At 41.2% G+C, this 22,165-nt stretch overlaps 1 protein-coding gene across 1 annotated transcript; it reads left to right on the plus strand.

Annotated features, from left to right (window-relative positions):
• The first annotated feature begins 1,387 nt into the window (after positions 1 to 1,387).
• Positions 1,388 to 22,135, plus strand: LOC115113699 (growth arrest-specific protein 2-like). Its single transcript, XM_029641637.2, has 8 exons — positions 1,388 to 1,602; positions 8,013 to 8,241; positions 9,105 to 9,214; positions 10,763 to 10,904; positions 13,011 to 13,074; positions 13,201 to 13,765; positions 14,032 to 14,139; positions 18,897 to 22,135. Exons 2-8 carry the CDS (start codon positions 8,031 to 8,033, stop codon positions 19,098 to 19,100), a joined length of 1,404 nt encoding a protein of 467 aa, XP_029497497.1. The 5' UTR covers positions 1,388 to 1,602; positions 8,013 to 8,030; the 3' UTR covers positions 19,101 to 22,135.
• Positions 22,136 to 22,165: the final 30 nt, after the last annotated feature.

The raw sequence follows: 22,165 nt of genomic DNA on the forward strand, positions 1-22,165 counted from the left end.
CATATTAATGGCCATGATTTGGGTATGAGATGTTCGACAAGCAGATGTCCACATACTTTTGGTCAGGTAGTGTATGATCTAATCCCACTTGATGGTTATCAATGATAAACAGTGCCCTTTACTGATAAAACTGATGAAACGTAGTGTTATATTATTTGAGGGTTTTGGCCTACCTACCTGACACTTATTGTTTAGAAATGTCAAACTAATGTCAAAAGCCCCCCGTTTTGAAGAACAAAATTGCTACGTTTTAAACTTTCCAGGGTAGCTGGTGTAGGGAACGCTGCCTTCATCTTCTTAAAATGTGTATTGGTGGATCGTAACTAACTTGAAAGGTGCATACACCGTCACATACTGTACTGGAGTTTGAGGCCGGTCTGGAGAGCAAAGCAAGTCACAGGCCTTGTCCAGTGAGGCGCGGTGAGGAGCGCCCACTCCATCTGGACAGAAGACACAAAAAATCACTTCGAGATACTTTCAGCGATTCAACAGTCCCCACCCATCCCGAAGGCAAGGATCCATTCTCTCCAAAAATCTCACTTCTCCCCGCTCTGCTGAAGAGTTTTTGGCTCCTCTCATACAGGAGTAATATATATATATATATATTTGAATTATTTATAAATATTTGTTAATATTATATTTGTTTATATTAATTATTTGTTTATTGTGATTTATCAGAGGGGCTACAGCACCCTCAGCACCCTTACTACTCGCTGCCATGTCCCTGAATCCTATGAGGCCTTTAACAAATATTTAAAAGGCACCATTAATCGGTAAAAGACATAGGTAAAACTGGATAGGGACTAAATGCGTTGGTTTTCTTATATATACATGTATATATAATCAATTTCCACTGTCCAAAAGTTGTTGAATTTCCTCTTCACTTGGGTAGCTGAGCTGCCACCCATATTGACATAGACCTTAGAGAAAAGGCAGACTTGTGTTAGTCACAGAGCAAGTCCCTATTATTTTGTATCTGGATTCCACTATAAATAATGTAGAACTCTTACATTAGTCATCGCTAATGTTACCCTGTCTCATGGTGAGTACTGGACATTCTTGCTTTGAGCACTCAGCACCACTGTTTTGTCAATCCTCCACCAGCAAGTTTCCCGCGGAGAATTTAATCATCTCCATCTGCTATTAAAACGTGCAGGGGTTACTTCTGTGGGTGGTCTTTATGACTACTATGTGCAGGCAGTATCTTGAAATTCAGAACTGTCACCTCGTGTCTTTTGATTTTTGGCGCGTCATCCATTCCATGTAGGCTAGCAATAAGGTGGAGTCATCAAACAAAACAGTTGCGAAAAGTTTTGACATTGGACCTCGACATATGAACATTTTATTATTCTTGTCACAACGTCGTTGACAGCCGTAACACCCACAACTTGTAAGATGACACCAGCAGCTTTCACAAGGCACACAGGGGTGTTTCACTGAGAAGTGAAGGTAGCCTACGTTCTTATTTCACATTTTCCGTTTAGCGGACCTGAGAAGATAACCTGTTAGTGATGTTTGGTGCTGCTGTGCCGACACACACAGTCTCTTTGTTGATTTTTACTGGGGGGATTTATTGAACAGTTATACTTACTCATTGACTCTGTAAGTATTTCCTTTATACTGTATTATTTCTATGCCGAAAGTTGATTAAGATATTCTGAATATTTAATAATGAAGGTCATTGATGAGGATGGTGATGGCTGTACATGATTAATAAATAGCCTGTGTGTTTTTGTTTAGTTTGACCACTATCTCCACTAATTGTACTTTCTACTACTCACCACTAGGCCTACTAGAAAAACCAGTTGTTGACTTTGTGACTTGTGATCTGAAAAGTGAAGCTATAGATAAAATGTATGTATTTTACAAAATGCATTAGTTTATCATTGAAATATCAGTGAAATAGTGATGGTTTCAAGCTGTAGCATTCCTTTTATGTGATAAATCCTAAGTTATAGATGGTAAATGACAGCTGCATTGCCAAACCTTAACATTCATTATATATATTCAGTTTCAAAATGAATGTTAAGATTCATTCAATTTATTTATATATATATATATATAAATACATTTAATACGTTTTTATATAAACATAGAATACTTTTTTTGAACGAAATTAGTATGGGATGTGCTTAAAATTGTACTCCATGAAGAAAAACATCTCATATTTACTAGAACTGATCTAAGTGTACATATCACCCTGGACCAACTTCCAACCAGGGAACTGAAAATAATATATCTATAGTCATATTGATGTATATCTGTGGCCCAGAGGGCAATGGTTGGGCCAATAATCACTCAATGAACAGCTTGTGCTGTGGTCACTGTTTATTTGATAAATGTCTCCTTAGAACCATCCATGCTAAAATTCCTTTTTTCTGTTTGATTTTAGTGGCCTAGTAAAAAGAAAATGTCCAGTGGAATTCTAGAGTAAAGCCCCATTGTTCAAGGTGTATAAACAGCAATGGGCAATTGACCTTACAATCCTATCTGCCGGTCTGAGGTTTATTTAGTCTGGAACCAGCTAAGACAGAGCCATGTACCGGGCCTGGAGCCCAGCAAGATGTAGTCTAGCTACCCTGCAACCAACCCTTTGAATACAGTATCTGTGTTCAGTAGGGTCGCATTACCCCAGTTAAGCTGTTTAAATCTGAGACTCGATAATTGGGGACACCAGATCTCTGTTCAAATGCTGTTTCAGAATGGTGTAGCTTCCAGCAATGCTGTTGGACATTATGATTGCCCATCTTGTTCTTCTCTGAATTGTTCATTCAAACTGTTTGGAAAACTGATATTTAGATCAGGGGAAGTCTTTGAAAGCATCTATAGATATTTGTTCATAGTTGCCACATAAAGCCTGCTGGCTGTTTGGTGATCAATTAGTTCCACTTGACAATCAGTGGTGTTTAGTAAAGTGCCTAAGTACATACCACAACACACTGCTGTTGGCAATTGACTTTGTGTCAGGACAAGCCATTGTCAGTTTGAGGTCTTTTCTGCTCAAACTCTTGAAGCCTGAAAGAAGGTACTATAATTTCAAGATGAAAACATTCTCTCAGCCTGTTGAAAGGACACTTGTTTACCGGTGCCAGATGTGAGACAGCATCAGAGCCATCAGACCCATCCCCATGACAGAGCCCAGGTTAGGGCCAGCTCGGGCAAAGGGAACCAGACCATCAATCAGTCTTGTGAATTTCAATTTCAATGGCCCGCTTTGGCATTACAGGAACATACTACACACATTCTTAAGTTTGATATTACCAGTAGAATTCTAAACTTTTTTTTCCTCTAATGGATTTGTTTCCCTGTGAGGTTGTTCCCTGCCATTAAGACACAGTCAATGATTAAGCAACACAGTAACAGGCCCCCAAAATGTCACTGAAGGAAGTCTTGTGCTAGCTAAAGAGATTTTAGTTAGGGCTAGATAAATGAGGTGGTAGAGACATAACATCAATGCAGGTATGGGCTTTTGTGCGCCTGTGTATACGTGGGTGTCTGTGTATGTGTGCACGTGTGTGTGGGTGTACATACAGTATGTGTGAATGTATTTTCGGCCTTGAATATAAAGACCCCTTTTGTCTAGGAACACAGGTGCCTGGATTGTCCTGTAGTAGAGGTGTGAATGTGGCACCTGTGTGTTCTGTTAGAGTGTGAGGCTCCCAGGCCCGGGCCGGTCAGCCTGAAAAACAGCCACATACATGACAGACAGGCCTCCGTCTACTCACCTAGGCCTGCATGGTGCATTTACAAAGCCACCCTACTAAAGTCACAATGACGAACATAGAGGGACCGTGAGTCTACAAGGTCATCAATCTGATCTGTCCATGGTTGAGGGCTTTGTTGGTACATTGACCTACTACTGTTGCTGTAGGTTGTGTGCTTGCTGCTCCATCTACCTGCTTTCACTAGCAAATGGACTACATAGGTAGTAGCAGCCATTCCTCCCCCTTCCTACCTGCCTGGATTCCACACAACTCCCAGGTCTCCCAGGTGTATTCCTTAACCTGGGGCTTGTGTTGCGTAAACTATGTAGGCCTTCCTGCCGACCTGAAAAAATACTATAGCATGCTATGGCATAAATACTGTAGTATTCACTGTAGTGTTTTGTCAGACTTTACTGTAGTATTCATTGTAGTGTATACTGTAGTATTTACAGTTAACTATAGTAGAGTGCATTCAGAAAGTATTCAGACCCCTTGACATTTTCCACATTTTGTTATGTCACAGCCTAAAAATGATTAAATAGTTTTCCCCCTCATCAATCTACACACAATACTGCATAATGACAAAGACATTTTTGCAAATAATATCACATTTACATAAGTATTCAGACCCTTTAGTCAGTACTTTGTTGAAGCACCTTTGGCAGCGATTACAGACTTGAGTCTTATTGGGTATGATGCTACAAGCTTGGCACACCTGTATTTGGGGAGTTTCTCCCATTCTTCTCTGCAGATCCTCTCAAGCTCTGGCAGGTTGGATGGGGAGTGTCGCTGCACAGCTATTTTCACGTCTCTCCAGAGATGTTTCATTGGGTTCAAGTCCGAGCTCTGGCTGGGCCACTCAAGGACCTTCAGAGACTTGTCCCGAAGCCATCCCTGTGTTGTCTTGGCTGTTATAGGTCGTTGTCCTGTTGGATGGTGAACCAGTCGGAGGTCCTGAGCACTTTTGAGCAGGATTTCATCAAGGATCGCTCTGTACATTGCTCCAATTATCTTTCCCTCGATTCTGACTAATCTTCCATTCCCTGCCACTAAAAAACATCCCCACAGCATGATGCTGCCACCACCATGCTTCACCGTAGAGATCGTGCCAGGTTTCCTCCAGATGTGATGCTTGGCATTCAGGCCAAAGAATCTTGGTTTCATCAGACCAGAGAATCTTGTTTCCCATGGTCTGAAAGTCTAGGAAGAGTCTTGGTGGTTCCAAAATTCTTCCATTTAAGAAGGATGGAGGCCACAGTTTTCCTTGCGACCTTCAATGCTGCAGACATTTTTTGGTACCCTTCCCCAGATCTGTGCTTCAACACAATCCTGTCAAGGAGCTCTATGGGCAATTCCTTTGAACTCATGGCTTGGTTTTTGCTCTGACGTGCACTGTCAACTTTGACACCTTATATAGACAGTTGTATGCCTTTACAAATCATTGACCAATCAATTGAATTTACCACAGGTGGACTCCAATCAGGTTGTAGAAACATCTCAAGGATGATCAATGGAAACAGGATGCACCTGAGCTCAATTTCGAGCATCATAGCAAAGGGTCTGAATACTTATGTAAATAAGGTATTTCTGTTTTTCATAAACATTTATAAAAAACTGTTTTTGCTTTGTCAATATGGAGTATTGTGTGTAGATTGATTAGGGGGGAAAAGCAATTTAATCAATTTTAGAATAAGACTGTAACGTAACAAAATGTGGAAAAAGTCAAGGGGTCTGAATGATTTCTGAATGCACTGTATAAATACTGTAGTGAAAAAGAACTGTAATATATACTATAGTAATTACTGTAGTGTTTTTGCAGATTGAAGTGTACTGTATTATTTACTGTAGTGTTTTAACGGAATGTACTGTACTGTAGTATTTACTGTAGTGATTTTGCAGACTGTAGTACGGTATACTGTAGTATTTACTGTAGTGATTTTGCAGACTGTAGTACGGTATACCGTAGTATTTACAGTAGTGATTTTTCAGACTGTAGTACGGTATACCATAGTATTTACTGTAGTGTTTTTGCAGACTGTAGTACGGTATACCGTAGTATTTACTGTAGTGATTTTGCAGACTGTAGTACCATATACCGTAGTATTTACTGTAGTGATTTTGCAGACTGTAGTACGGTATACCGTAGTATTTACTTTAGTGATTTTGCAGACTGTAGTACGGTATACCGTAGTATTTACTGTAGTGATTTTGCAGACTGTAGTACGGTACACCATAGTATTTACAGTAGTGTTTTTGTAGACTGTAGTATGGTATACCGTAGTATTTACTGTAGTGATTTTGCAGACTGTAGTACGGTACACCATAGTATTTACAGTAGTGTTTTTGTAGACTGTAGTATGGTATACCGTAGTATTTACTGTAGTGATTTTGCAGACTGTAGTATGGTATACCGTAGTATTTACTGTAGTGATTTTGCAGACTGTAGTACGGTACACCATAGTATTTACAGTAGTGTTTTTGTAGACTGTAGTACGGTATACCGTAATATTTACTGTAGTATTCTTGCAGACTGTAGTGTACTGTAGTATTTACTGTAGTGTTTTTGCAGACATTACAGTAGTATTTACTATAGTGTGTTTGTTTTATTATCTTTGACATAGAAGTGGAGGCTTTCTTCTTCAGGAAACCTACTGGAGAAATTCTGAACGGATAGTTCAGCGCTTCAGCTCTTTTCTAAAACTTGTAGGGAATACAGTATATGTTCTATACTTTTCATGTATGTTTCTCAATTATGGGTGAGACAAATTTTGATATGGGGAGGGGAATGGGCAGGGTATATGCAAATGAAATACTGTAGTATTTGCTATAGTATTCTATAGTATACCACAACATTCTATAGTAGGTACTACACATGATAGAAGGATACTACGGTGTGTATTATAGTATTCTACAGTATACTACAGTTTATTGTAGAATTCTATAGTAAACTGTTGTATTTTTTCATGTGGGTGCCTATGTGACAGCATGACAGCTCCTTAGTCAATATTTGAAGACAATAGGACATTACCTTGAAATTATACTGTTTGCACATGTGAATGCTATCAACAAATGCTATTTTCAGTACAATTAGAGTGATGGCTTCTGTGGGGGTTACGTCCCAGTCAGCAGTCAGTTTGTTTAACCTTCCGATAGTCTGTGACTTTAAACAGAACTCACATTTTCTTGGCAATTGAAATGAACGGCACATCTGAAGTTATGTACATACCATAGAATCTGGGCATCTTATGGGAACAGTGTTTGTTGAAGTTGACCAGTATATTTTATTCAGTCCTTTTCTGCAACCCCGGTGCATGTGTTGTTTTCTGTGGGGATTATGGGAAGCCAAAGCATGTCTCTGCATGGGGTTGGCCTTTATGATGAATACTTGTCTGGAAAGAGGAGAAATGAGGCATAGAATAGTGCCAGGGGATTGGCTCTTGGCTTTAGATGTTTGTCTATTAAATCCTTCCCTGACATCAGTTACACTAACAGTTATGACAAAAGGTTGGTGCATGTGTGTTCATGTTTGTGTGAAGATTTGTGTGTATGTAGGCTCTGTGTGTGATCTCTTGTGTCAGTACGTATATTTTGTATGTTTGTGAATACATGGTCCATAGTGTTTGTGTATGTGTTTATTGTGTGGGTTAGTATGTTGTCTGTATGTGTATCATCCATGCTTTTGGTTTCCACACTGAAGACCATTACGAGTTTTACCTGTGCCAAAACCTTCTCCTGCCCGGACCTCCACCAACTCCAGACCTTTCCGCTCATGTGGGAGTCTGGTGGACAGTCCTCCTACTGTGCTCTGTTGACTCTCATAGCCCCCCCGACCTGGCCCACGCTTGGCTCCTGTCTCAGCTGTATGCCCCTGTCCTGGCCCCTGCTCTGGGAGGAAGGTGTGGAGTGCTCCTAGGCCTGGTTAGGGTCAATGAGAGTGTTCCACACCATTCGATTTACTGTCAACTGAACGAGAGGCTAGAGCTTGTTTGAGTTGGGTTGAACTCTTGCTGTAGTAGGCTATTAAAACTTTATACCGAATGGCTGTCCTGATGTATACAACTAGAAATGTGCAGAAAATATTGAAACTCCAGGAAAACGTACTGTACCAAGAGGCTGACAGACAGGTCGACGCCCCTCTGACAAAGAGCTGATTTACAGATAGAAATGCCGCACCACAAATAAGCTCTCCAACTCCCTCCTTTGATGTGACATATTCAAATGTTGCAAATCTAGAAAAGTGACAATACAAAATATTTTAAATATGAATGAAATATAATATTAACAGCTTATTTTCCTCCTGTCCTGCAGGCAAAAGAGGAGGGAACCATGAACAGTCCGGTAGAAACAGAGGACAACCAATACAGTCCAATACATCTCACTGGGCTCGGAATATGTTGCCCCCTCAGTCCCAAACAGCACCACAATGGGCCTGGTCTGGAGAGCCCACAGCAGTACATCAAATGGCTCCCCAGCCGCCACGAGGCCAGCCTGCTGCCCATGAGAGAGGACCTGGCTCTCTGGCTCAACATGTTTCTGGGTAGCGTGACTTTCACATGGTTTTTATGTTGTTACGAAACACCTGCAACAAACCTGTAACCATCTTGGGGTTTGGGGCTTTTAAAACACTTTTAACAAGGAATGTGTCTAAACTATGACTAAGATAATGTGATGCATTGGTTTAGCTAAATTCTTGTGCAACATAGGCCTATTTTTGTAATTTCTGAACATCAAAAAAATGTCACCCAATGACATACAGGTTATGTGAGGACATGAAACTGGATCATACTTTTTATATTGGATAATGGGGACATAGCTATTTGTTGGTGTTCTGAACTGGAAAGGCACACATGAACCTAAATCCTTGAAATACTCCTGCATGTCTGGTCACTGAAAGGAACCCTGTTAAGATATAATTGGAAGGAAGTCAGGAAGGGCCTGAACATGTCACAGCCTGTGTGTGTCTGTGTTGGGGAGACGACTAGATAATATCCATCACTCACACATAGGGATCGACTTGCAACAATGCAAAGCCACACATAGGTATTTTCTAGGTGTACAACCAAGAAGTTTGCATGAAAATGACGTCGTTAATAATAAGGTCCCATTATCCCTTATCATTATTCACAAATAATGCCGGAGCAGTATAGTACATCTGTGTCATCACAGTGAGTAGTAATCTCAGAACAAAAACACCTGTGTAATGACATATAATGCCCTACATGATCAGTATGTAGCCACTATATAGTCACTTATCATGTACAGGTTTTTTACATTTTTTATAAAACATTATTATTATTATTAAAGCACACAATGATGTAAGACAACTATTTGATGTCAAATGGGCTCCCCTTTCTGTGGCCTGTTTATCATGGTGTTGGTGACTGACGTTTCTCACCACAGACTCTGGGGTCACGGCTGACAGCCTGATGGACAGGCTGGATAATGGGGTTCTGCTGTGCCAGCTGGCCGAGGAGCTACAGGAGAGGATGATCCAAGCCAGCAATGGCAAGGTAACATACAAACATATATGACCATAGACAGCATACATTACATGATCCCAATTAAGAATATTGATCTTTCATCAACTTACTTATGCCATACAGATGTCTGTATTTCAGTGGCTCAGTCTTAAGATACGATCTGCAATTGAGCCGTCTCTGGTGTGCAATTCAAGAATGACAATGAAGCGTGGCATTATGCAGTTCTCAGTCAGTATAAGCCACACTTTATTGTCATTCTTGAATTGCGTTTACTAGTAACTGTTTCCTAAATTCATAAAAAGATTACTCAATATTGTTTAGAATCTTACACAGAATCTGCCCAAGTGCTGGTTGTTGGAGTTACTTTCTATGGTTCACATCTGACTAGACATTTGGAGGGAATTTAATTCAAGGCCCAGTGCTGTCAAAATTATGTTTTTACAGTTTATTGTTTTTAAAATATTGTTCAACAGCTGATGAAACTAACACTGCAAAAGTGTGAAAACATTTGATCACTGTTATTTCCTGATATTTGCTGGTTGAAAATACAATCTACACAGGACCTTGTAATCAGCAGGTTTTGCATGGGTGGAGTTTCGGCCCAGTGCAGTCAAAAATGTGATTTTCTTGTGTTTAAATACATTTCCACACTATGAGGTTGGAATAATACTGTGAAAATTAGGATAATGCCATTTTAGTGTAAGAGCTGTTTGAAAAGACTGCCTGAAATTACAGCCTGTTTTGGTGGGATGGAGTTTTGGCGGTAAATTAGTTAATAGAGCAATAACAAAGAGAATTCCAAACGTCTCTGGCATTAACAGTTTTCAGTTTTCCCCTCCCCATTCAGACCACTCCCAGACAGTCCTAGCAAAATTCTAGCTTGAGAAATAGTTTTTTTGCTAAAATGCTATTTCTGTTTCTTTTTGAAACTGTTTATGGAAAACTATTACAGTGAGGTACTTAATTGTTATCCAGAAATGATTTGATATTGACATAAAAATGGCTGTATTGGGCCTTTAAGAAAATAATTGATGCCAAGAGGATAATGTAGTGGGATTGACCCCAACTTTTTCGGGGATTGACCCCGAACAAAGCAGTTAGCCCACTGTTCCTAGGCTGTCATTGTGAATAACAATGTGTTCTTAACTGATTTGCCAAGTTAAATAAAAAATAAAATAGAAAAGAGCTGTTATTAATAATTATAATTCACTAATTATACCATGTTAAACAATTGAGACATGGATTGTGTATGTGTGCCATTCAGAGACTGAATGGGCAAAACTAAAAATATAAGTGCCTTTGAACAGGGTATGGTAGGTAGTAGGTGCCAGGCTCTGTCAAGAACTGCAATGCTGCTGGGTTTTTCATGCTCAACAGTTTCCTGTGTGTATCAAGAATGGTCCACCTCCCAAAGGACATCCAACCAACTTGACACAACTATGGGGAACATTGGAGTCAACATGAGCCAGCATCCCTGTGGATTTCGAAGGTGTTCTTAATGTTTGGTGTACTCAGTGTATTGAGATGAATCGGAGTATTGACACTGACTTGGTGATTGTCCCTGTGTATTTTCCCCAGACCTTCGTCCGCAGGGTGATTCATTGGCGAGCTGATGCTGCTTCTGGCTCTTTCTTTGCCCGGGACAACACTGCCAACTTCCTCTACTGGTGTCGGAAGATTGGTGTGGATGAGACCTACCTGTTTGAGTCTGAAGGCTTGGGTAAGTGCCTACTTGCTTGTCCATCTCCGTCTGGCACTGACAGGACCCAAATCTGTCCTTAAACAGCCAATATCCATCAAGTTGTCTAAGAGAGAATCTGTAAATCTCTGTCAGAGTCAACCAGATTAACTCATGAACACGGAAATGGTGTGGCTAATTGGCAACAGACCCTACAGTTAGTTCATTAACACACTTCTGCCGATTCTAATCTCTGCTCAGGATGTGCGACGTCCAGAGATTTACCAGAGATAATCTTATTGAGAAACAGTACACGTAATACACGTCACAAGAACATCTGCTTTTAAAACGTTCCCGGCCCCTATCCCATCTCTACTCTCATCCATATATATATACTCTCATACCCTCTTAGCAGACCATGGGAGGCCTCTGGCAGTAGTCTCTGGAATGGTTTCTTTCTTGTGCCTGTTCTGGATTAGTAGCCTGTCCCCTGTGGAAAGACTGTTCTGTGTCCCATTGTCCTCTTCTCTGTCCTGTAGAAGCATGGCCCCACTTGGAAAACACTCCAGTGTCACCTGTCTCCACTGACTTCCTAGCTTTGATCTGTGACTGTCCCTATGAGAAGGCCAACCATGCTTCCTCACTAGCTGTAGAGGATTTAGCGAGTGGGTGAGATGGTTTAAAAGGAAGGAAAGAGACAGATGTTCAGGTGGAGCTGGAAAGCAGGTCAGCTCACAGCGCTAGCTATCTCTGTACCCTGAATAGTGGGATGATGTATTTTCTTCTGTGACTTGGATTGTCTTGTCTTAGGATCATGTATCACTCATTCACCTCTGTTTCTGTTTGATGCCTTCAGTACTGCGGAACATGGGAGACTAGTTATAGCATGTTGACCACATTTAGTGATATTAACTGTGTGTGCGGTATACCTATTCCACCTGGGCATGTTCCTGCGTGGGCATGCATGACACTGAGAGAGTTAATGTGTAGGTTTAACTACCATACACATCAGTTTGCCCCCTAGTCTGACTCAACTGGCTTATTGGTGAATTGCACTCAGAATGATAGGACATGTACATGATGACTACTGTATTTTTCAATATTTATGTTTGACAGGAATTTTAAAGTCATTCATACTGTATATTTTCATACGTATGTAATTGCTTAAATTGTTGTACTTCAACGTACACATGTAAGTGTATACTGTGTATTTGTGGCATTATGTCTTCTCTACTCTATTCCTGCTTTCTCTCCTCCCTCTTCCCTGCTGCATCCCTGGTGTAGTGATGGATTTACAGAATAGAGCAATGACAAGGAACTTCATTGCCAATTTCAAAGATCAAAGGTTACCTATGGACACAGTCGGGAGGTGTGTCCAATGTGTCACACATTTGAACTATAATACCATAACTCTCCCCATTTTTTTGTGCTTTGGTGGTGCTTCCTTTTCATGTTAGGCTACTGAGAGAAGTTAAGTTCACTACTCAGTATATCCATGATTCCTTTCCCTCCAAAACAAAACCACACATTCTGTCCCTGTGAAATGAAATGACATGTTTAGAACAAGATATGTTTTGATAAGTATTTTAATCACTTTGGAGAGCCTAACTTTGAAGACTACGGATGATTACAGGCATTGAGCGTGCTGTGTTTAGCCTGCATGCCCACGTTTTCTTTACCCACGTGTCTGGTGCCTACAGGGATTTGAGTTCAGCTTCAAAGGTAGCTGGGCTGGAGAAAAGCATAACCCCTCCTGAGTCCTCACTGACATTCACCCGTATTCAAAATGCTGCTCTTGTTTTCATTTCCTCACAGAGAATGTCCTGTTATATCTTTGCAAGCATCTCTTTGGCAGCTGAATGATACTCGTTGTTAATGGGTAACATGTGTGATGTTTGTGGTTCTTGAAATGTAAACACATTGGTTTGATCTTTATTCAATTTAGTCTGTGTGCCTCCTGAAATTCAAATAGCGTGGTGCAGGATGAAGGTTGTTTGTTTGTGCCCTGACATCCTGACAGTCTGTATGGTTTGTCAAGGGCGTTCATGTAAACGTACATTTAGCTGCTGTTCATGTCCTCAGGCTTTATACATTCATATGACACTATTTGTTTAGCCATCACATAAGTTGTGTGTGCTTTATGGGCAGTGCTCCACAAACAGCCTCGGGAGGTGTGTCTCTGTCTTATGGAGCTGGGAAGGATTTCAGCCAGGTGAGTTGTCATGACTCTGTGTACATCATTCACTCAGAGACTTGCACAGCTGCGCTATTCTCAGTTCATGGAATCTTTCTTTACCAACCATCTAACAGTCATGGTGTCTCACTGACTCGCTTTTAGGTATGGTGTGGAGCCCCCAGGGTTGGTGAAGCTGGAGAGAGAGATAGATAGGGAGGAGGGAGGTTCTCTCACCTCATCATCACCTCTGGCCTTCCCCTTCCCCTCACCCACAACTCTTCCCTTGATCTTACCGCTGCTCCGTGCTCCTACACCCCCTGCTTCTGTATCCCCACCTCCCAGTCCAAGCCCACCCCCTGCTTCTGTATCCCCACCTCCCAGTCCAAGCCCACCCCCTTCTCAAGCCCCAGTAGACCCTACTCCTCCAACTTCCATCTCATCCTTGTCAACCACCACTAGCACAACTTCCACTCAAACCTCATCTGTTACCATCGTCACAACCTCCACTCAGACTCCTCCCACAACACCAACCACAGATCCTATCTCAGCCCTGAGCCTTACAGAGACCCCTGTCTCCCCCTCTCCACCTCCTCCTTCACATCCTCCACCACTGCCGTCACCTCCATCACAACCCTCACCCTCTCCCTCACCTAAGCTCAAGGCACGTCGTCCAAGAAAATCATCTGCTAAGAAGACTCCAAGCACATGCAACATGTTGGATGACATAGTAAGTACCTCCTCTCAAATAGGCCTAAAGTAACCATGAATTACCCATCAATGTAATGAGAAATACAGTAGCTAATCAGTGTCATCTTGCCCCGCTGACTGTATCGTAGGAACGATCTTAAGTATTGACCTAGTCTAGCACACCAGACTTCCTCTCCAATTGTTTAGCAAACATTCTTAGCGGTGATAATGCTGGTAGGTATAGCCTACGGGTAGGAGGAGGTTGTGTCTTTGTTTGCTTTATCTGAGAGATGTTTTGTGTTTCAGGTGAGAAACATTATCGAGGACTCGCCATGCAGCTGCCCCACTAAGTTCCCTGTGGAGAAGCATCCCAAAGGATGCTACCGTGTCGGGGAGAAGGTCCTCTACGTACGAGTATGTCAAAACCCCTTCCTTCACCCTAATTGTAAGGGGTTAATAAACCTCAGGCAGTTGCGTGAAACCATGGAAGTAGATTATATTTATATTGTTCTATACAGCAGTGAGTGACATCATTTATAGGACACATACTGTATGGACATAAACATTCATTTAAACCAACAACCACATGAGGAAATGTAACGATTTAATTTGTTGGTATTGACTTAATACAAACATATTACATTCTTTGCATTTCCTTATGTGTTTGTTTTTTAATCATGTGATATTTAAGAATGTTGATTGAAATATATTGAGCAATGAGGGTGTTTGCTGCACTAAGCTGCAATAAGTGGGAATCTATAGAGAAGGACTTGTTCCAGGCAAAGCCCCATGGGATACAGGGTTGCTTGGCAACGGTAGACTGAGTTCACACCCTCTAATGGGAAAAAGGTATTATTAAAACATGCCCAGGTTTGTATTACTTGATTTGTCCTAATATGTTTTGAATGTGTCTTACAAATAAGTTATTCTATATTATTTTGTTAAACAAAAAGTTCAATCTTAGCTATGATGTCAAATCAACATTTATACTTGATTAAATTCAAAATACACATCTTACTCAGTTGCTCCATATCTAATATATTCTGAAATGGACTATTCAATTCCGTAGTTCATTTACCAATAATTGGATGGGGTCGCACTCTATGGGCTCAACGAACCAGAAATGCATCAATTGCGTCCTCAGTGGAAGCTTTCCCTATATGGCCTTGACTGACACTGTAGCATCGTCTGTCTGCTGTCCACACTGAGCTGACAGTCCAAATCGTATGTTGTTTCTTATCTTTTGGGGACAATTGGTCACCAACAGAAGACTGTTTTAATGCTCAGTTAATCTCATTGAAATCCATTGGCTTAGAATGTGTTACTCAATAATAACAGTATGTGATTTAGCTGTCTTTGTCAGTAAGCTGACACGCTGAGTTACAACTGCATTCCTATTTTTCTTCCCTGAGCAACAGACACCTTATTTTTACCACCCATTTAGACATAATGGCTGCCTTAGACTCACGGAACACCTGTTTCTCAGTAATAGTCAAATGTCTGACACGGGAAAACATGCCCTTGCGCCACATCAAAGAAAATGGAGGTCATAAAAATGGATAGCCAAGGGATGTTGTTGGTTTATGGGCAAGTTCAGTGAGGCTGTATGTTTAGGACGAACATTGACAAAGTGGAGAAATATGCGTACCCTGACGGTTTCATGGTATTTTTCCTTTCTTTCATCCTTCAGTGTTTCTCGGCAACCAAGGTCATATGACTGGGGTTTGGTTGCATGTGAACCGCTTGTCTGTTGAAGCTCTGTATTTTTCCTGATATTCCAGATGCCCTCCCCTTAACACACTTTGGCTTATTTTAGTCTTCTGTGGTTTCCTGAGCATAACTGCTAATTACAGATTTAATTACAGCAACTTGGACTTGTGCCAGGCTACGTTACCTTTTCACTTTAGATTGTCTGTGTGCCCAACATCTCCATCCTAACTGTTATTACTGTACAGAGGTATTCAACCGTGGGTCTGCAGCCCATGTACAGCAGGGGGTCCAAAAAAAGATAAATAAAAAATACTATAAAAAAGTGATTGTATTTCATTTAATTAATTCAATGTTTTTAAGAATATCGCTAGCGGCCTCCCGGGTGGCGCAGTGGTCTAAGGCACCAGAGATTCTGGGTTCGAGCCCAGGCTCTGTCGCAGCCGGCCACGACCGGGAGGCCCGGACAATTGGCCCAGTGTCTTCCGGGTTAGGGAGGGTTTGGCCGGCAGGGATATCCTTGTCTCATCGCGCACTAGCGGCTCCTATGGCAGGGCGCAGTGCACGCTGACCAGGTCGCGAGGTGTACGGTGTTTCCTCCGACACATTGGTGCGGCTGGCTTCCGGATTGGATGTGCATTGTGTCAAGAAGCAGTGTGGCTTGGTTGAAGGACGTATGGCTCTCGACCTTCGCCTCTCCTGAGTCTGTACGGGAGCTGCAGCGATGAGACAAGACTGTAACTACTACCAATTGGACACCATGAAATTGGGGAGAAAAAGGGGTAAAAAAATATATATAATATCGCTAGCAACAACAGAATTAATGCATTGTGAATAACAAAAAAATAAGAGAATATATATTATTGTCATCCACACCAGAAAAGAGCATATCTTATTTTCTTTCTAATGTCGCCTAATGTATGATGGGAGTCCCTGGGTCGCCGGTTGCCTAGGAGGAGGTTCCTGGGCCTGAAAAGGTTGACGACTCCTGCTGTACAGCACTACCTGTAGGATACACAGTCCTTTCTCTCAATCACAAAAAACACACTTCTCTTCTCTGTATGAATAGAGCACCTGTGAATGTGTGGAGTGATGCCCTGATAACCCCTGTATGTCTGTTTGGATGTATGAGTACTGTGATGTTTGCTTGGCTTTTTAAAGAGCAGAATCTATTGATTACTAAGACCAAGTCATTAGTGGTGTGATTTAATCAGACAGGTCATTGAAGCCTGGCCTGGTATGACACCCCCTCTCCCACTGGAGATTTTTCAATCATGCAAGTCCTGGAGGGCTCCATGCAGCATTCTCAGCTTTTGAAGAAAGGATGTCTTTTCTTCTCCAAGCCCAATTAAGCACCAGGCTTTATAGCAGGGATGGTAACTGTGTCTGGCACTGAAGAGAATGGAGACATTAAAACCTCTCACAATATCATCTCACTTCCATTACTTCCTATTTCCATCAGAACACATAGGAGCTTTGTTTGGTTTGCTTTATATTTTAGCAGTGGTCTGACTGATATAGAAAGAAGACATATCTCCATTAAAGCAATCATTAAAGTTTTATGGGATTACCTTAAAGAAAAAAGTAGTTTCATTTAAGAATAAGTAGGAGACGGTGGTTAGGTTATACTAAAGTCACTGCCCTTTTTGCATGTGACAAGATCCTCCCATAGAGTGAGATACATGTGAAATTCTACAATACAATTACTCCATCTCTCATGTAATGACCAGTGCAATCACAATACATTTTCCTCAAAAGGGAATGGTTAAAGCATGGCCCCTAGTGGATGATGGGTGAAGGCCTCTTCCCCCATTAGCATTCTCATGAATCTTTCAACAACAAACGGGAGGAGAGAGAATCAATAGAGCTGCCAGGGAAGGAAGGCACAGGGGAATCCAGCAGTCAGCTTATGGGCTGTAGTAACGGCACACGTGTGGGGGGGCAGGGGCTGTTAGAATGAATCTGATTATATAGAAGAAGATGTCTGCCGCAGGGGGTTGTGTGCACAATTCCTGAGAAAGTCTACTTGCATAATTCCACTATGTGAATATTGAGTTTTGAGAGCCATAACAGTCATAACGTATTTTGACTAGTGTTCTGTGTTGACTAGTGTTCTGTTACATATGCAATTAATTAAATACAGTAACCCAAATATATTTTCCTCATAGAGCTCTTGAAATATAGTGCTTTCGAGAGACTACTGAAAAGACAAATCCTTATAGCCTACAGTATTTTATCCCACATTTGTATGGACAGCCCTAACCTAAGGTTGATGAATGGAAAAATCATAAATAGGTGTTTCCCTCCCTCCCACCCTCCCTCCCACCCTCCCTCCCTCCCTCTTATCCTTGTGTTCGTGTGTTATGTCAAACTTGACCCCGCTGTCAGCAATAACATTTTAATCTGCCGGTGGACAGCTGAGGCAAATCACGTTTCAGGGTCTTCTTGGGTTGGTAAATGGGACTACCAGGCATTGTCTGTGTGCACGTGGGTGCTTGTGTATGTGCGTGTGTGTATTCACTTACACCCTCCACCGTCCATCTCACCATTAGTATGCATAGTGGAGGACAGGAGGTGTATAGCAGGGGTGTAAATCTGCTTGTATTATCACATTCTTAATGGTTCCATAATGAAGGGGTTATGGGCGATAAGGAAGGAGGGGGTGGGCTGGTGTTGACAGGACGGATGGCCAGGCAAGGCCTCTTGGGAATCTAGATGTCTGTGTGGAGCTACAGCTTTGTAAAGAGACAGCGGTCTCTATTTCGCTGCTTTAATTTTCATACAATCCGACTGTATTATTTGAGAGCTGTTGCCATGGTAGCGTCAGGTTTGCACCAGACCAGCGGGTGATGTGTAGAAGAAGGTGTCTATGCAGTAGTTGTCAGAGGGCTTGATTTAAAGAGTGCTGATGTCTGTGTTTGCCTGCTATCACGGGTGTTCTAAGTGTAACTATGTACATGGTGACTTCACAACAACGTTCTATTTATGAATGCTGTGTCCTCTGTGTGTGCGCCCGTGAGTGCATGTCTGTGGATTAGTCCACTGCATGTACTCAGCTGGCATCATGAGGCAGTGTTTCATTTGGCTTAATGAGATTTTGACAAAGATGTCTCTTTCTATGGCTCAGAGATCATTTGACTTTCATGAGAGCTGTTACACAGACAGAAGGAACTGGTCAATATTTGATTGGAAGGGTATCTTCTCTTGGCTCAGGGGGGTCATACAACGAGCAGTTTCAGTCTGGGGAGTGAATCATAACATTTTCCAAGGTTACTATGCCTTGGCCTACTTGAAATCAGACATAGCTAAAGGGCGATTCAAAACCAAGCTAGGTACTGAGCAACAAACAAGTACTTTTGTTGTGATATGGTTGAATTGGTTAAGTTGCTCAAATAGAATAGCAGTCATGGGTTGTATTGTACCTGCTGTTTCTGACTATCCCCTCCATCTTGTTCTTCCTGCAGATGCTGAATGAACGTCATGTGATGGTGCGCATCGGGGGAGGCTGGGAGACCTTGGGATGTTACCTGCTGAAGCATGACCCCTGCCGGAGTCCACCGGTCACCCCGGTCAGGACCTGTCGGGCCAAAGGAAAGTCCCCCAACATGAAGGACTTGTCACCAGACAACTATATGGTGGTGGGGGCACACTACCGTGCCAAGAAATAAACCATGAATCTGTTCAACCATAACAGATAACTGACACCACAACCTAGCAATGAAGCTTCCTGGTTATTCTGAGCATATCAAGGTTTTTTCTGGAGATGTATTATTATCTGTTAGGTTGGGTTTAGTGGTTCACATGTATGTAGAAAGGTATATTTTATCATCTAAAGGATTTCAACAAAATATGGTGTTATTTTTAAGGTTAGTTTGAAAAAGTGATCTTATCTGTAAAAATCTATCCTGTCGTCTTGAAAAGAGTTGATCCAGAATGGCTAGTATAGCTGAGGGGTAATGGTGTTTATAGTTGTATTTTAATATATTGGATGAGGGCTCATCTCAAGACTGTCCAGTCATTTCTCTATAAGAATTGTTTTATTGTACTATAAGATATTTTTGATAGTACCCTGAGAGAAGACGATATAGGGATCATTTATTAAATGTTTATTTTTCAGTATTTATGTATATTTTGGAATGTACTCTGATTGAATATCATGTAATGACATCACATTTTTACCTTTTTTCATGCCCATGCAAACTATGAATGTATCTGTAGTCAGTTGTTCGATGGTTAGCTACTACCCTGCAGCATTGACTCTTCCTCGGTTGCTGGAATAAACACGACTGAGGACACAGCCAGAAAATACTCAACTCTCCTCTAGGTGGCATCGTGTCATAAGAAATAGATGGTAGAAGCAACACCTAGCCCAGGGTTTCTTAGCAGCTATGGCTGCATTTAGACATGCGGCATAATTACGATATTGTTTTGACCAATCAGATCAGCCCTAATTGTGATCTAATGTGAAAAGATCTGCGATTGGTCAAAATACCTATTGGTGGGGAAAAAATATCAGAATTGGGCTGCCTGTCTAAATGCAGCCTAATATTATTACAGGAAATTCATCCACTGAGGTCCACTTAAAGTAAGTCTAGCATTTGGACTAAATCAGTGTCAGCTCACTAACTGACAGATGTCGGCAACATCCATGTGATTGTTTTTAAAACCTCATCAATGCTGTATTAGTTTGGAGAATGAATATGTGCTACATACTTATGAAAGACAAACTGAGATGGATGATGGTTGTTTTTTTTATTGTCAAATCATGGCATTCGTGTAATTCCTCTGAAAAATGTGCCACATGTCCAACCAAAACTTTACTGCAGTGGTTGCAAGAACCATAATAGCCTATTTGATTATACTCTCTATGAGTGTGAAATAGTGTACATGTAAGCCCAGATGGGCAGTACACAGGAAGAGGTTTATCTAAGCTCAGTGTTTTTCTGTTGTGACATAAGATGACATAGACATCTAGAATACATGAAATATACAGACACAGTTGACTTCAGAATAGTATGTTAATTACATTTTATTTCAGTAAAATAAATTAGATAAAAAAATGGACAATTTTGAATACATTAAAAGAAATGAACCATAATGATCTCATGCAAGACTATAATGTCTTTTAATCGTCTTTCTCCATCCTCGTGGATTGAACCAGTATAAATGACTTGTAGAAAATCATAGCAGTGCTACTTAATGAGGTGCCACTTGAAATTGTGGCATTTGTACACAGTGTCCCACATTGCTCACACTGAACACTTTCCAGTTCCTCATGAAACACGAGAAGTCCCACTAAGAGAACTATTTTGCTGTCACTTTTGCATACAAGTTGTATATTGTGCTTACCCCTTCTCTCATTCTTTTTTATGTGGCCATTTTACTACTTTTTCAGCATTGTTGGTACGCTACCCAGATATTTCTCTATCAACCGTTTTAGCAACAGAACCTTTATCATTATTCAAACAACACAATTGCAATACATGTATTGTTTATTGTAGCAATTATCCATGCATTCAATACCATTGGTCCATTTAGAGATCTAAGGGACAAAACCTGGACATGTGTGTTGATATAAACTGGAGGAGAAGACTGTGGATGAGCTCAGAATGGCAGCAGAACACCACCAATATCCACAACTCTTTTACAAGTCTGAGGTGGTGCTACATATAGTAGCAATGTTGGCATGTTTCACTTTGTAGTCACTTTGAGGCAATGTTTTTATCTACAGTCAAATAGTAATTCACTGGAAAGGTTATAGCTCATCACCTCATAACACTGCTGGAAAAGTGTCACAATGAGTGCCTTTTTACATATAGGTAACAAAACAGTGTTACTTGAGTACCCTGTACTCACAAAATACATCAATTCCATCTTACCTGTAATTCCATCTTAATTCATGTGCAGTGCTAGCCTCCGAAGCCTGCCTGAACCCAGACCTGCCACAAACAAACTCCCAACATGGCCTGAGTTTCCTCCCAGAACCTTTATGTAATACACACGTGTGCTTGTATAATTACTACACCTTACAGAGTGCACTTACAGAGTACATTAATCAAATGTTACCCAAATGAGGGCCTTTTGACCTCTCCTTGTCTCTACGAATTGCAAACTGGACTCTGCAAAGGGCCAGTAAGACTGCCTGTTGCCTGGGGCAAAAGTGGCACTGAAATTAAGAAATGGTAAGCTCCCTCAATTCATTCAGGAAAGTGGTCGACTCAATAGGGATCCACACTGAAGTGACGCAGATGATGCTTTAACAGGACATCATGTTGTCTGCTTACAAGATGCCACATTATTGGTCTTGTCTCCAAGAGACCTGAGCTGATTCCTAGTTTCCCCCTACTGAGGAAGAATACAGAGAACAGCTATGTGCAAGAGCAGACACCCCTGCCTCAAACGTGAGGAGAGAAGGATTGGTAGACAGGAAAAACAACATACCAGTGGTGTTACTGATGTAAACATGATATTAAGTATGACTTTTCACAGCCCTACTGCTCTCTCAATGTAAATCTCAACATGACCCATTTTCACTTACAGAAGAATATTAACAGAAATGTTGCGTTGAATAAGACATGTATTCAATGATAAACTGTGCAAATACCTGCATTTTGCAGCAGTTCACACAAACCAAATCACTTAATGCATTGATACTTGCTACAAACAATGTGTTGTGCTATGTGAAGGTTTTTTGTGCAAGAATACATTAAATGCAAGTCCAACACTGGTGTCT

Source organism: Oncorhynchus nerka, linkage group LG28 (genome assembly GCF_034236695.1).
Source record: "Oncorhynchus nerka isolate Pitt River linkage group LG28, Oner_Uvic_2.0, whole genome shotgun sequence".
Lineage (NCBI taxonomy): Eukaryota > Metazoa > Chordata > Actinopteri > Salmoniformes > Salmonidae > Oncorhynchus > Oncorhynchus nerka.